The 12,653-nt window shown below is 36.4% G+C and overlaps 1 protein-coding gene across 1 annotated transcript in view; it reads left to right on the forward strand.

The window, feature by feature from the left end:
* Positions 1-6,584, forward strand: part of kdrl (kinase insert domain receptor like) — a 54,237-nt gene extending 47,653 nt beyond the window's left edge. The window contains exons 29-30 of the mRNA XM_073820387.1: positions 11-111; positions 4,942-6,584. Of these exons, the coding sequence (XP_073676488.1) occupies positions 11-111; positions 4,942-5,119 (279 nt within the window). The 3' untranslated portion in view covers positions 5,120-6,584. The remainder of the gene's footprint in view (positions 1-10; positions 112-4,941) is intronic.
* Positions 6,585-12,653: the final 6,069 nt, after the last annotated feature.

Raw genomic sequence — 12,653 nt, forward strand, 5'->3', positions numbered from 1 at the left:
TTGTTCACAGGGAGGGCAGTCAGACAGTGGAATAGGTCTATCTTCAGATGACCTGAAGACATTGAAGCGTCTGGAGTCACTGGCCAGACCCCGGAGTTTCATGTCCCGAGCGTGAGTATAGCACATTCATTCCTGTTTAGCCCTTTAGCCTGGCCACATCCAGGACCACAGGAAAGGATAGGTCTGCCGGCGTATGCCCTGGAGACCCTCCCACTGGGCTGGAATGTAGATGCCACAATTGTCATACAGTTTCTCCCCCCCCTCTCCATCTCCACACGACTCCAGTCACTACCCCTTTTCGTTGAGAGACGTGCCTGCGCGAGAATCTCTCAGACAATGGCACAGTGGAGAGATATTGCCTTAGGTGACAATCTCAACAGCCAAACAACAAAAGCAGGGCTGGGCGTGTGACTTGTTAAACCTGGCTGTAAGGTCTGGTGACTAGCATCTTTGTTTGTACCGCCTGGGTTGTAATGGCCTCTGACTCCATCACTGAAACAGCACGGCTACAGATATGGCACATGGCCATCTCATACAATAACATGCTTTTATTTCAATTTAGGAAGTATTTGAAGAAAATGAGTGTTTAATGGTGCAATAGTTCACTTCCAGAATAAAGATTTCATGATAATTTACTCACCCCTATGTCATCCAAGATGTTTCTTTCTTTCTTCAGTCGAAAAGAATTTAAGGTTTTTGAGGAAAACATTCTTGGATTTTTCTCCATATAGTGGATTTCAATGGGAGCCAACTGGTTGAAGGTCCAAATTGCAGTTTCAATGCAGCTTCAGAGGGCTCTTCATGATCCCAGCCAAGGAATAAGGGTCTTATCTAGAAAAATGATTGGTAATGTTCTAAAAAAAGAAACAAATTTATATATTTTTTACCCTACAAATGCTCATCTTTCAGTAACTCTGCGATGCACATCTTCACACATTGCGTAATCACATGCATGTTTTCTCTATCTGTGTACTTCGTTTTAAAAATGTAGGGTAGGGCAAAAACTCAGTCTCTTGATTTTCTTTGCACATTGGCTTTGTAAACACTGGGTCAGACTCGGCACTTCCGCCTGTTTATATAACAGTACATAAAGCATAAGGTTGAGCTGGTGCAAGATGAGCATTTGTGGTTAAAAAGTATATAAATTAGATTTTTTTAAGAAAATATCACTAGATAAGACCCTTATTCCTCTGCTGGTATTGTGTAGAGCCCTTTGAAGCTGCATCAAAACTTGGACCTTGAAACTTGGAAATTTGGACCTTCAACACCTTTGAAGTCCACTATATGGAGAAAAATCCTACAATGTTTTCCTTAAAAGCCTTCATTTATTTTCAACTGAAGAAAGAAAGTCTTGAACATCTTGGATGACATGGGGGTAAGTAAATTATCAGGAAATTGTTATCCTGGCAGTGAACTAATCCTTTAAATATATTGAAAACACGATCCGTTCCAGCCTAACAATTTATTAACCACAGACTAAAGTGTGCTTGGACCTGAGACAACATTACTTGTTCATAAATGGGCCCCGGGGCAAATGGTGCTGAAAACTAAAGTGAAGGTGGCCTTTTAAGTTATTAATGGCAGGCCGTTGGGCTGGATTAGCCTTGGTTTTGTTAAAGCGTTTGAGGTCTGAGATGGCGTTTATGGTCTTGCAGTCCAGGAAGGGCCAGGGTTAATCTACAAAGGTTATCCTCTAAATTGCATTCAAGGCCTTGTGGAATATACGGCATCCTGATATTTGAGGGCAGCAGTTTGTACTGCCAATTGCAGCTAGGCAAATAGTGATAATCTCTTACTGATTGGAGGTTTATGACTCAGACCTGGAAAGGCAAAGTGTTTAACTGACTAATCATGGTCATGCTGTTTAGAAGTGTTCAGTCTAAATATGTGATTGGCGTTAGATAAGAGCAGCTCAGTGCAACAGTGGTTACAGCACAAAGGGCTTATATTACCTTTATCTGTATCTATATAAATGGATATTATTTATGGAAGCCTGTTTTTGCCACAGAACAAAAAATACAAACAGGTAATTGAGTTTTTATCTAACAATTCTGACTTTTTTCTCACAATTGCAAGTTTATGTCTCGCAATTCTGACTTTTTTGCTTAGAACTTCATGATATAAGCTTGCAATTGCGAGTTATAAAGTCAGAATAGCAGAATACAAACTCATTTCTGACTTTTGCCTCAGAATTGCGTGATATAAACTTACAGTTGTGAGATATGTCAGAATTATAGGGTATAAACTCTCAATTCTGACTTTTTTGCTTAGAATTGTGTGATATAAATACAATTATGAAACATGAAGTCAGGACAGCAGGATATAAACTCGAAATTGTGAGAAATAAAGTAAACATTGTGAGATACAAACTTGCAATTCTGACTTTTTCCTCACATTCTAGGTTCATATCTTGCAGTTCTTACTGTTTTTTCTCAGAAATAAAAGACATAAACTTGTAATTGCGAGTTATAATGTCTGAATGACAGGATATAAACTCTCAATTCTGACTTTTTTACTCAGAATTGCATGATATAACCTCACAATTTTGAGTTAGAATGTCAGAATTACAGAATATAAACTCAATACAGACTTTGTTTTTGTCAGAACTGTGCAATATAAACTCACAATTGTGAGTTATAATGTTAGAATTACAGGATAAAACTCGCAATTCTGACTTTTTTCCTGGCAAATCCAAGTTTATATCTCACAATTCTGACTTTAATCACAAATGTGAGTTATAATGTCAAAATTATAGGATATAAACTCTCAATTCTGACCTTTTTTTCTTAGAATTGCTTCATATAAACTCACAATTGCGAGTTATAATGTCTCAATTACAGGATATAAACTCTCAATTCTGACTTTTTTTTCTCAGAATTGCAAGTTTGTATCTTGCAACTCTGACTTTATAACTCGCAATTGCGAGTTTATATCTCACAGTTCTGAAGAAAAAAGTTGCAGATGAAAAGCAGTTAGCTTTTTTTCTATTCAGTGGTGGAAATGGGCTTTCATATATTAAAGCATACTGTGTGTTGTAAAAAAATCTATACTACCATTCAAATGTTTAGGGTCAGCACGTTACTTGCATCCACTAGACTAGAGTGTACAAATATAAGTGTATGTGAGTCTACAGCATGATACAAAAGACATGAAAGTCCACAGTGTGATACAAATTACTTTCAAGTGTTAAAGAGAGCTATGTAACAAGTTTTAATAACACCACACCCCACCTCCACCATTTTTAAATTCCTCTACTGCTATGATTGATGAGCCACTTTTGATTACAAATGCACGTAATCAACAGGTTTTTATTAAAAACACTCTGTTTGGCCTCTGTCAGCACTCCCCCATCTCTCCATGTCCAGTGCCCTCCTCATCCCAACCCAATATGATGAAAAGCTGGGCACAGCCTGCAACCAGCTGGCAAATCCATGCATAGGTTGCCATAGTCACAGGCATGTGAAAAAATAGCCACTTGCAGCATGTAGGGAACGATATATATATTGTAAAGAGGCGGCCCCTGCCGAGGACCCACTCAATCACTGTCACCTTTGACCTTCCACGGCTATACTGCTACGTCCAAGAGTCTCTCTCCACATTGTGCCTCAGGATTCCACCTGATACTCCCACATTTAGTATGCACATATGTGAAGTGCTTGGCACTGACAGTCTCTATACAGACCCTAATACATGCCAGCCTGCTTTATATACAGTTGCAGTCAAAGGTTTATATACACCTTGCAGAATCTGCAGAATGTTAATTATTTTAGCAAAATAAGAGGGATCATACAAAATGCATGCTATTTTTTATTTAGTACTGACCTGATTAAGATATATATATATATATATATATATAGTCCACAAGAGAAAATAATAGTTGAATTTATAAAAATAGCCCTGTTCAAAAGTTTACATACACTTGATTCTTAATACTGTGTTGTTTCCTGAATGATTCACAGCTGTGTTTTTTGTTTAGAGATACTTGTTCATGTGTCCCTTGTTTGTCCTGAACAGTTAAACTGTCTGCTGTACTTTATAAAACAAAATTTGTGTATTTTTACCGTTTCCAACAACGACTGTATGATTTTGAGATCCATCTTTTCACACTGAGGACAACTGAGGGACTCATATGGAATGCAAGTCTCACTGATGCTCCAGAAGAAAAAAAAAAAAAACGCATTAAGAGCTGGGGGTGAAAACTTTAGAACAGAATAAGGATGTGTACATTCTTCTTATTTTGCCTACTGAAGATACTTACATGCTTCCCAGAAGACAAAATAAGTTCAATTTACCCTGATCTTCAAATTCCAAAAGTTTTCACCCCCAGCTCTTAATGCATTGTGTTTCCTTCTGAAGCATCAGAGGGTGCTTTACCTTGTGTAATAGTCACATATGAGTCCCTCAGTTGTCCTCAGTATGAAAAGATGGATCTCAAAATCATACAGTCATTGTTGAAAAGGGTTTAAATACAATAATGCTGAAAAACCAAAGAATTTGTGGGACCTGAAGGATTTTCCTGAAGAACAGTGGGCAGTTTAACTGTTCAGGACAAACAAGGGACTCATGAACAACTATCACAAAAAAAAAAGCATGTGGATCATTCAGGTAACAACACTATTAAAAATCAAGTGTATGTAAACTTTTGAACTGGGTCATTTTTTTTTTAATTCTACTATTATTTTCTCTAGTTGACTATATGTAAATATCTTTTATGTGAAATATCTTATTCAGGTCAGTACTAAATAGAACATACCATGCATTTTGTATGATCCCTCTTATTTTGGTAAAATAATTAACATTTTCCAGATTCTGCAAGGTGTGTGAGGTGTTTTGACCTCAACTGTATAGGTATTTACAGCAAATTTTCGACTAAAAGCAAAGGACAACAGAATAATACTATTTCAGTTTGGATTCTTTGAAATCTGTTTGCTCTTTCCACAGGATGAAGAGCAAAAGTAAGGAGTCAGTTCTGCTGGAGGGCGATAAGGAGAAATACCCAATGCTGGTTCCCTCATTGGACTTGAGTCTGGAGGACTCCTCTCTTGACCCAGAGCTGGAATGTCATAGCCCACCTCCAGACTATAACTACGTGGTCCGTTACTCCACACCACCTGTCTGAATTGATCTGCACTCTTAGCCGCCAGCAGTTTCACCCCAGATTAGGACACTCTGATTGGTTGGGTCCATTTTGTCTCTGGACATTAGATCTAGTTTATTTTTTTCCCCACTTTTTTTATCATTCAGAGTTTCACGTTTTATCTCTTTGTGCACTTTCTCAAGGTAGTGTGTGAGTACAGTGGGCTGCCACATCATTGTGGCAGTCTGAGATACATATGGACCACCTCAGGTATTCCTGCTGTCTACTGTGAACACAACAAGCACATTTTATTACAATAACGGCACTGTTTTCCCCAGCATTTTTCATACAGAATGGTGGCTAATTATGGAATCATTTACTCAGCGGTTAGAACGAGAGGACAAAGGCAATTCTTATTTTATTTCTAGATAAATATTTTATTGTAATGAAAACTGGAATTTTAGTTATATGATATTTTATTTTTATTTTGCTAAAGCTTTTTTGATTTAGTTAAATATTTTTCTTTAGAAAAAATGTCAATCTTTTGACGCAAATGTCAAACAAAGACCACAGATCATGAATAATTGAATGTGCGGTGTGAAACTCCTTCCCAGAACTCTGAAATAGCAGTACACATTGATCATCAACACTAAGGATGCCCATTGTGTTTCCAGGTTCTGTCGCGCCACCCTGAGGGCCGTTTTCCTGAGTCTTGCTCTGTGAAGCTCAAATGAATCACTTTTCTTCCCTCATACAGCATTTTTATCATCATAGCTCATTTTAAAGAAATTCGTCAAGCTTGTCTTCCACATGGCAGGGCAGAATGTCTCATGAGTGCCTAACATTCAGTCTATCACTGTGAAAAAGGTTTCAAAAGCCTTCCAAGTAAATTATTCATGTACATTTAATAGAAAACATTCTGTTAATTATTGATCAAATGCGCACCACAATAAAACGGCCTTGCTCTGTTCAACAATAAACCATATTTATGTTGTTTACACTACTGTATACATAACAGCACGTAATATGTTGTGCAGCTATTAACCAGAGGAACATATTCTGTTACTGATTCAGTAGTCGTGCTAAGATACTACTAAAGCTTGCAGGGCAGGCTATAATATTGTCAACAGGCTGGTCATTATATAAAAGGTCATGTTAATTATAATAAAAGCATGTATTGTGCACACATGTAGGTGCTATCAGTATTAACTCCTTAACACGACGGAATGGGTGGGAAATCATTCAATTGGTTAAATCAGACATTTAGGCCCGTTATTGCTAACTATTATTGTATAAGTCCAAGTACTACATTCATAGCTGATGGGCTTCCAAATAATGAAATGTATATACTGCCAAATGATGCTTTCAATAATGTTGTTATTTTGACTGACTGGTATTTGTGAAGTAAAATGTATGCACTGATATTATTATTTTCTACATATATTTGTTTTGTATTATAATTGTATTTTATTAACCAAGCATAAATAAAGATCTATATATTTATATATAGCGTCTTTTCAGAGTCGTGATTGCATTTGTACTAGTAGCTTCTAATAAATAAAAATGCTTCTGCCTATCAATCTTTTTCTTCAGGTAAGAGTGGGCATGGCCTTTTCTAAATTTTATGGGGCAGGCTTCCGGTCTCACAGACATCCAGCTATTTTTAGCTGGACAAAACTTTTTGCTGCTTTATATTGCAAGTTGGTGTGTCTTACCATGTTTTAATATATTATCTTAATTATGAGCGCACTGGTTTGTAATGCAAATGTTTTACCGTTCACTGCACGATGTTATTCTATTTGTTATTTCCCTATTGAATGTTTTCATGGTGCGTCATCAATTGGCCATACTGGCGGCACTAAACATAAACAATGCCACTGAACCGAACAAAACTCACATATTTAGCTGATTATTGCTGCTAAAGGTCAATTATTGTCATGTTTTGGGGTGTTCTAATCGTTTGGACTGGGAAACCCTGTTGAAAAAAACAGCATATGCTGGTTAGGTATGTTTTGGTGCTGGGTTGCTGGTTTATGCTGGTCCTTTGCTGGTTTATGCTGGTCTTTTGCTGGTTTATGCTGGTCCTTTGCTGGTTTATGCTGGTCTTTTGCTGGGATGCTGGTTTTAGCTGGTTTATGCTGGCCCTTTGCTGGTTTATGCTGGTCCTTTGCTGGTTTATGACCAGCTAAGGACCAACATAAACCAGCAAAGAACCAGCATAGGACCAGCATAAACCAGCTAAAACCAGCATCCCAGCACCAAAACATACCTAACCAGCATATGCTGTTTTTTTCAACAGGGAAAACATTTGGAGCACTTTAGACTGCCAAGAGGTAAAAGAAATCAAGGAGAAGATCGCAAAAAACTGTCTGAGGGACAAAAGGTGTTTGTGGTTGGCCAAACTGAACCAGGATTTCCAGGACAACAATCTTGACAACATTCATGTTTGGTTTTATCATTTCCAGTCAGGTAGGTGAAATATTAGGCTAATATCTTAATTAATACTGCTTGTACGTATCTTTACCACCTAATAACTTTAATTTGTCAAGATATTGCACCCTTTCCTGCTTACTAAGTCCTTGATTTAGCAGCTTCCACACGATTTTCCCGTGGTTTAGACAGCATAAATTAGCAGAACAACGTATTCAATAGTACATTAACCGTGCAATCCATTCAAACCCTCTATAACGTATAATGAACCGGAAGTCTCACCCATAGGCTTACTTCTGCGTTGAAGAAAAGATGCATAGCATGATTTCCAGTAAGGTTTGTCAGACTATTATAAGATTCTTGGTGGAGATGGTTAGGCTGTGTGTCATCTGTGCGCTCTTCCTCCTGCTCCTTGGTCGCAGAGACACATTTCCTGAACGGGGCGGCAGTCTGTCTGTCACCAGGACAATACCTCTGTGAGCGAGAAAAGGAAGGGCTTCTCCATCATTCCCATCACAACAGAGCTCCAAACACTAAACTTCCTAAGGGTGTTCCTAAGGGCCAACAGTGCCCCCCAGCTTTGGCGCTAGAACGCTAAAGGTGAAAAAGGTGCGTACTGTTGGCGTTTCTGCTTGTCGTATTGAAGGATGTTTGAAGGATAAACGCTACACTTTGTAAAGGCTCTCTTGACTTATTGAGGATTGGCAGTGAGTTATTGGCTTGTTATGAAGGTTGTGAGACATGTAAACTGATTCAGGAATATGAGCTATAAACAAACAAGGGAAGGATGTTGGGAGGGTTAGGGTTCATCATATTCTGTCTACAAGCGCAAATGTGGCTTTCACGCACACCTCGTGTTTTTCCGTACTCACAGGAAGTACATACAGTCTCCGAAGCTAATCAGAGTTTTCAATTTCCCTTGCACCAAATAAATATGAATATTACGTGGTCATGCATAATTTCCTATATTTCCCCGTTACCAAGAGAAAGTACTAAATAACATATTTACGTTAAGTAAACTATATCTACACTGCCGTTCAAAAGTTTGGGATCAGTAAGATTTTAAATGTTTTTAAAAAAAAGTCTCTTGCTCATCAAGGCTGCATTTACTTGATTAAAAAATACAGAAAAAATAGTAATATTGTAAAATATTATTACAGTTTTAAATAATGGTTTTCTATTTCAGTATATTTTAAAATATAATTTATTCCTGTGATGCAAAGCTGAATTTTCAGCATCATTATTCCAGTCTTCGGTGTCGCATGATCATTCAGAAATAATTCTAATATGCTGATTTATTATATTTATTATCAGTGCTGCTTAATATTTTTTTGGAACCTGTGTTTCTTTTTTTATTAAGATTCGTTGATGAATAAAAAGTTTAAAAGAACAGCATTTATTCATAATAGAAATATTTTCTAACAATATGTCTTTGCTATCACTTTTACCAATTTAACATCCTTGCTGAATAAAAGTATTAATTTCTTTCAAGAAAGAAAGAAAGAAAGAAAGAAAGAAAGAATACAAATGTACTGACCACAAACTTATAAATTGTAGTTTATGTTGTTGCAAAATATTTTTTTTTTAAATAAATGCTGTTCTTTTAACTTTTTATTATTGAAGAATCCTGAAAAAAGTATCACAGGTTTTAACAAAATATTAAGCAGCACAAGTGTTTCCAACATTGATAATAAATCAGCATATTAAAATGATTTCTGGAGGATCATGTGACACTGAAGACTGGAGTAATGATGATGAAAATTCAGCTTTGCATCACAGGAATAAATCACATTTTAAAATAAATTGACATAGAAAACTGTTATTTTTCGTAGAAATAATATTTCACAATATTACATTTTTTTCAGGTTTTCAGATTTTTTTGATCAAATAAATGCAGCCTTAATGAGCATAAGAAACCTCTTTAAAAATACATAAAAAAAAATCTTACTGATCCCAAACTTTTAAACAGCAGTATAAATGTAAAGTCTAAGGTCAGTCAGATTTATTTATTTATTTAAAGAAATTAATACTTTTATTCAGCAAGGACACATTCAATTGATTAAAAGTGACAGTAAAGGCATTTACAATGTCACAAAGTCTCTTTCAAATAAATTGTGTTCTTTTAAACATTTTATTAATCAAAGAATCCTGAATTTTTTTTTTAAATCACAGTTTTTAAAAAATATGAAGCTGCACAACTGTTTTTAATAATAATAATAAATGTTTCCTGAGATGTGTTAAATTGTAATAATAATTTGCTATATATAATTACTAAATGGTAATGTGTATATATAGACAGTAAATGTTATACTGTAACAGAGGAATATGATTTTGTGAATTGCATTCTTCGTCTACCTTCATAGTTTATAATAGCATCTTCTAAAATTATCTTTGAGAAAAACATCACGTATGCATCTAAATAAAGGTTCTCTCTCCTATTGGGACCGTTTTGTTTTTCTTGTTCAACAATGTGTAAATCCCTGTGTTGCCACTTCCAGAGTCCCTTCCCAAGGAAAATAGCCCCCCGGTGGCAAGATGCTTCATTAATCACTAAAACAGAGGTGGTATATCGCGGCCTTTGGGAGCCTGCCAAAACTCATTCCTGCAATCAGTGACAAAACAGAATGCCTTGAAATCCTATCATACCCCACTCTCCTTCCTTTGTACAATTCCCTTTAATGGACTGCTCTTCCCTCCGCTCGCACTTCCCACGCTGTGTGTTCTGGTGGGAGAGAGCAGGGAATGGCAGGATCGGAGTTGGGGGGAACCACATCCGTACCTCTCACCTACAGCCGGAGACAATGGGGTGAATTTCATTCACCACAGATATGGCTTGAACCCACCTTTTCCCAGAAAGGTAGCACTGAAAATACAAATAGCACCAGATATGTTAATAAACTCCCATAAGGTCCAAAGTCAGGGGCAAACAGTTCCGACTAAATGACACAGACTGTTTGTCTTAAAAATAGTTGTCTTAGACTTTGGCCTTCGGATCAAAGTAAATTCTTTTTGTCCCCACAGGGTTCCAATGACTAAAAATGAACTGTTTTTAATCTGTCAAGAATTCTGACATTGAAAACAATTCAGAAACATCTGATATACAGCGCTATGGGAACTCTGGACTCGTGCACTGAACCGAAGACCATCTAAAAGATAGTGTATGCTGTTTGACAGCATAACCAAAAATTCTCCTGGTTTATGTTGTAAAGAAAAACAAGATGGAGTTACTGATGATGAACTCATAAATGATGAATGGTAATGCGAAACTGTTGCAAAAGTTGGTAAAGTGGGAAAAGCTTTCAGAATGAGCTCAGTTTGAGTAAAACCACTGAACCGATGGGGGTCTGTGGTTGTATTTAAGAGAAATCCCCAGAAAAAGTCAACAGAAAATTTGGACCAAACAACTAAGATCTCATCAGTAATATCCATCCATACTGCATGCATGGTCTTTTCAATAAGGATGCATTGAAATTAAACACTGGGCCTAAGGCTGATTACCGACCATGGCTTTTCGAGCTTTTTCCCCATGTATGTTGCCAATTTTTTTCACCATTGCATAAATTAAATAGCCAAAATGTGCTTTTTGCAGTTTTGTCTTGCTTTAAAAAAAAAAAAACAGTTTTTAACATTCTAGTAGACATTATTGCCTACCAACAAAGCACAATTAAACTTAGAATTAATAAGTAAAATAATATTCTTTGGCCATTTTTAAGACCCCCTTCTTAAATCAGGCATGTGTTTTTTAATGTACAAAAATGCTGCCTTGCTGAGCAAAGGAGAATGTTATAATAAATGTATTAATAGAGCTGTTGTAATGATTGTTATCGTTATTTTTGTCTTACTTTTTTTATTTTATTTTACAGAACAACAGTAAAATTACAATGCTAACATTTATGAATGTTGACTTTTATTTTGGCGGAAACCCACAAGAAGTCCTCAGTACTACTTTTTTGCTGACAGCAGCAGATTTATGAATGATTTTCATGAGGCTGTTTCAGTGCAGCTTTTCCTCCTGCTTTGGACTTTGAACCCTGGCTAACAAGCTCAGCTGTCAGAATACATACAATTTGTGCGTGTATTAGACAACATAACGTTCTGTAGTTTATCAATGGTTTAAGGCCATTTTGTGATTTCAGTCTTCATACAGTAACCAGCAACAACCACCCCTTTCTCTTCAGTAGCGCGGGTATATTTGTAGCAATAGCCAAAAATACACTTTAGGTCAAAATGATCAATTTTTCTTTTATGCCAAAAATCATTAGGATATTAAGTAAAGATGTTCCATAAAGATATTTAGTAAATTTCCTACCATAAATAAATCAAAACTTAATTTTTAATAGTAGTAATATGCATTGCTAAGAACTTCATTTGAACAACTTTAAAAGCGATTTTGATATTTTGATTTTTTAATTTTTGCACCCTCAGGTTCCAGATATTTTGGAATCATCAAAGACATACGATGCAGTTCTAAACAGTCTCGTGCTGTCGGTGCTTGTAATGATTTTTGCGTCTTTCTCTAACAGTTTTAAATGCTTCCACACTGCCGACATGTTTGCTGCATTAGTGTGCGCCTCTATTTGATTGCGTCATGTCATTGTTCGGTACTTGTTCGGACTTTTCACTTGTTTTTCCGCCGAACACCAAAAGAGCTTTTTTTGCTATTTTCGGCCGAATAATTTTGGTTGCCGAACATTTGGTGCATCTCTACTTTCCAATGCACAAATCAAAGTTAATGCCACTGCTCTTGTGATTTTCAGTGTCCACCTTTTTCTTTAACGTGGAAGTAAGAATATGGGTTAAAAGGTGGACAGTTAAAAATAAAAAAAGTTTGAGAAAACTCATGACAATTATTCATTTCAGATTTCACACAGGAGAATTACTAGGGAATGGGGGAAAACTAGGGGATGACTGCAATACGGTTTATAGTTCCAATAAGTTATAAAACTCAGCTTCCTAATAAATATAAATGTAGCCATATTCTTATGAACAGCATCATGACCTCATTGTGGAAAAATGTGAAAACTTGTGATTCATAATTTAGTGCAATCTGTCCCCAAACCATCATACATTTGGGACACACGTGTTGTTATTTTCAAGTTCCCATGAAAGTTGTAAATGTGTCATGCTGAGAGCATCACTAGCCTCA

The sequence above is a fragment of the Garra rufa genome, chromosome 16 (genome assembly GCF_049309525.1).
Source record: "Garra rufa chromosome 16, GarRuf1.0, whole genome shotgun sequence".
Lineage (NCBI taxonomy): Eukaryota > Metazoa > Chordata > Actinopteri > Cypriniformes > Cyprinidae > Garra > Garra rufa.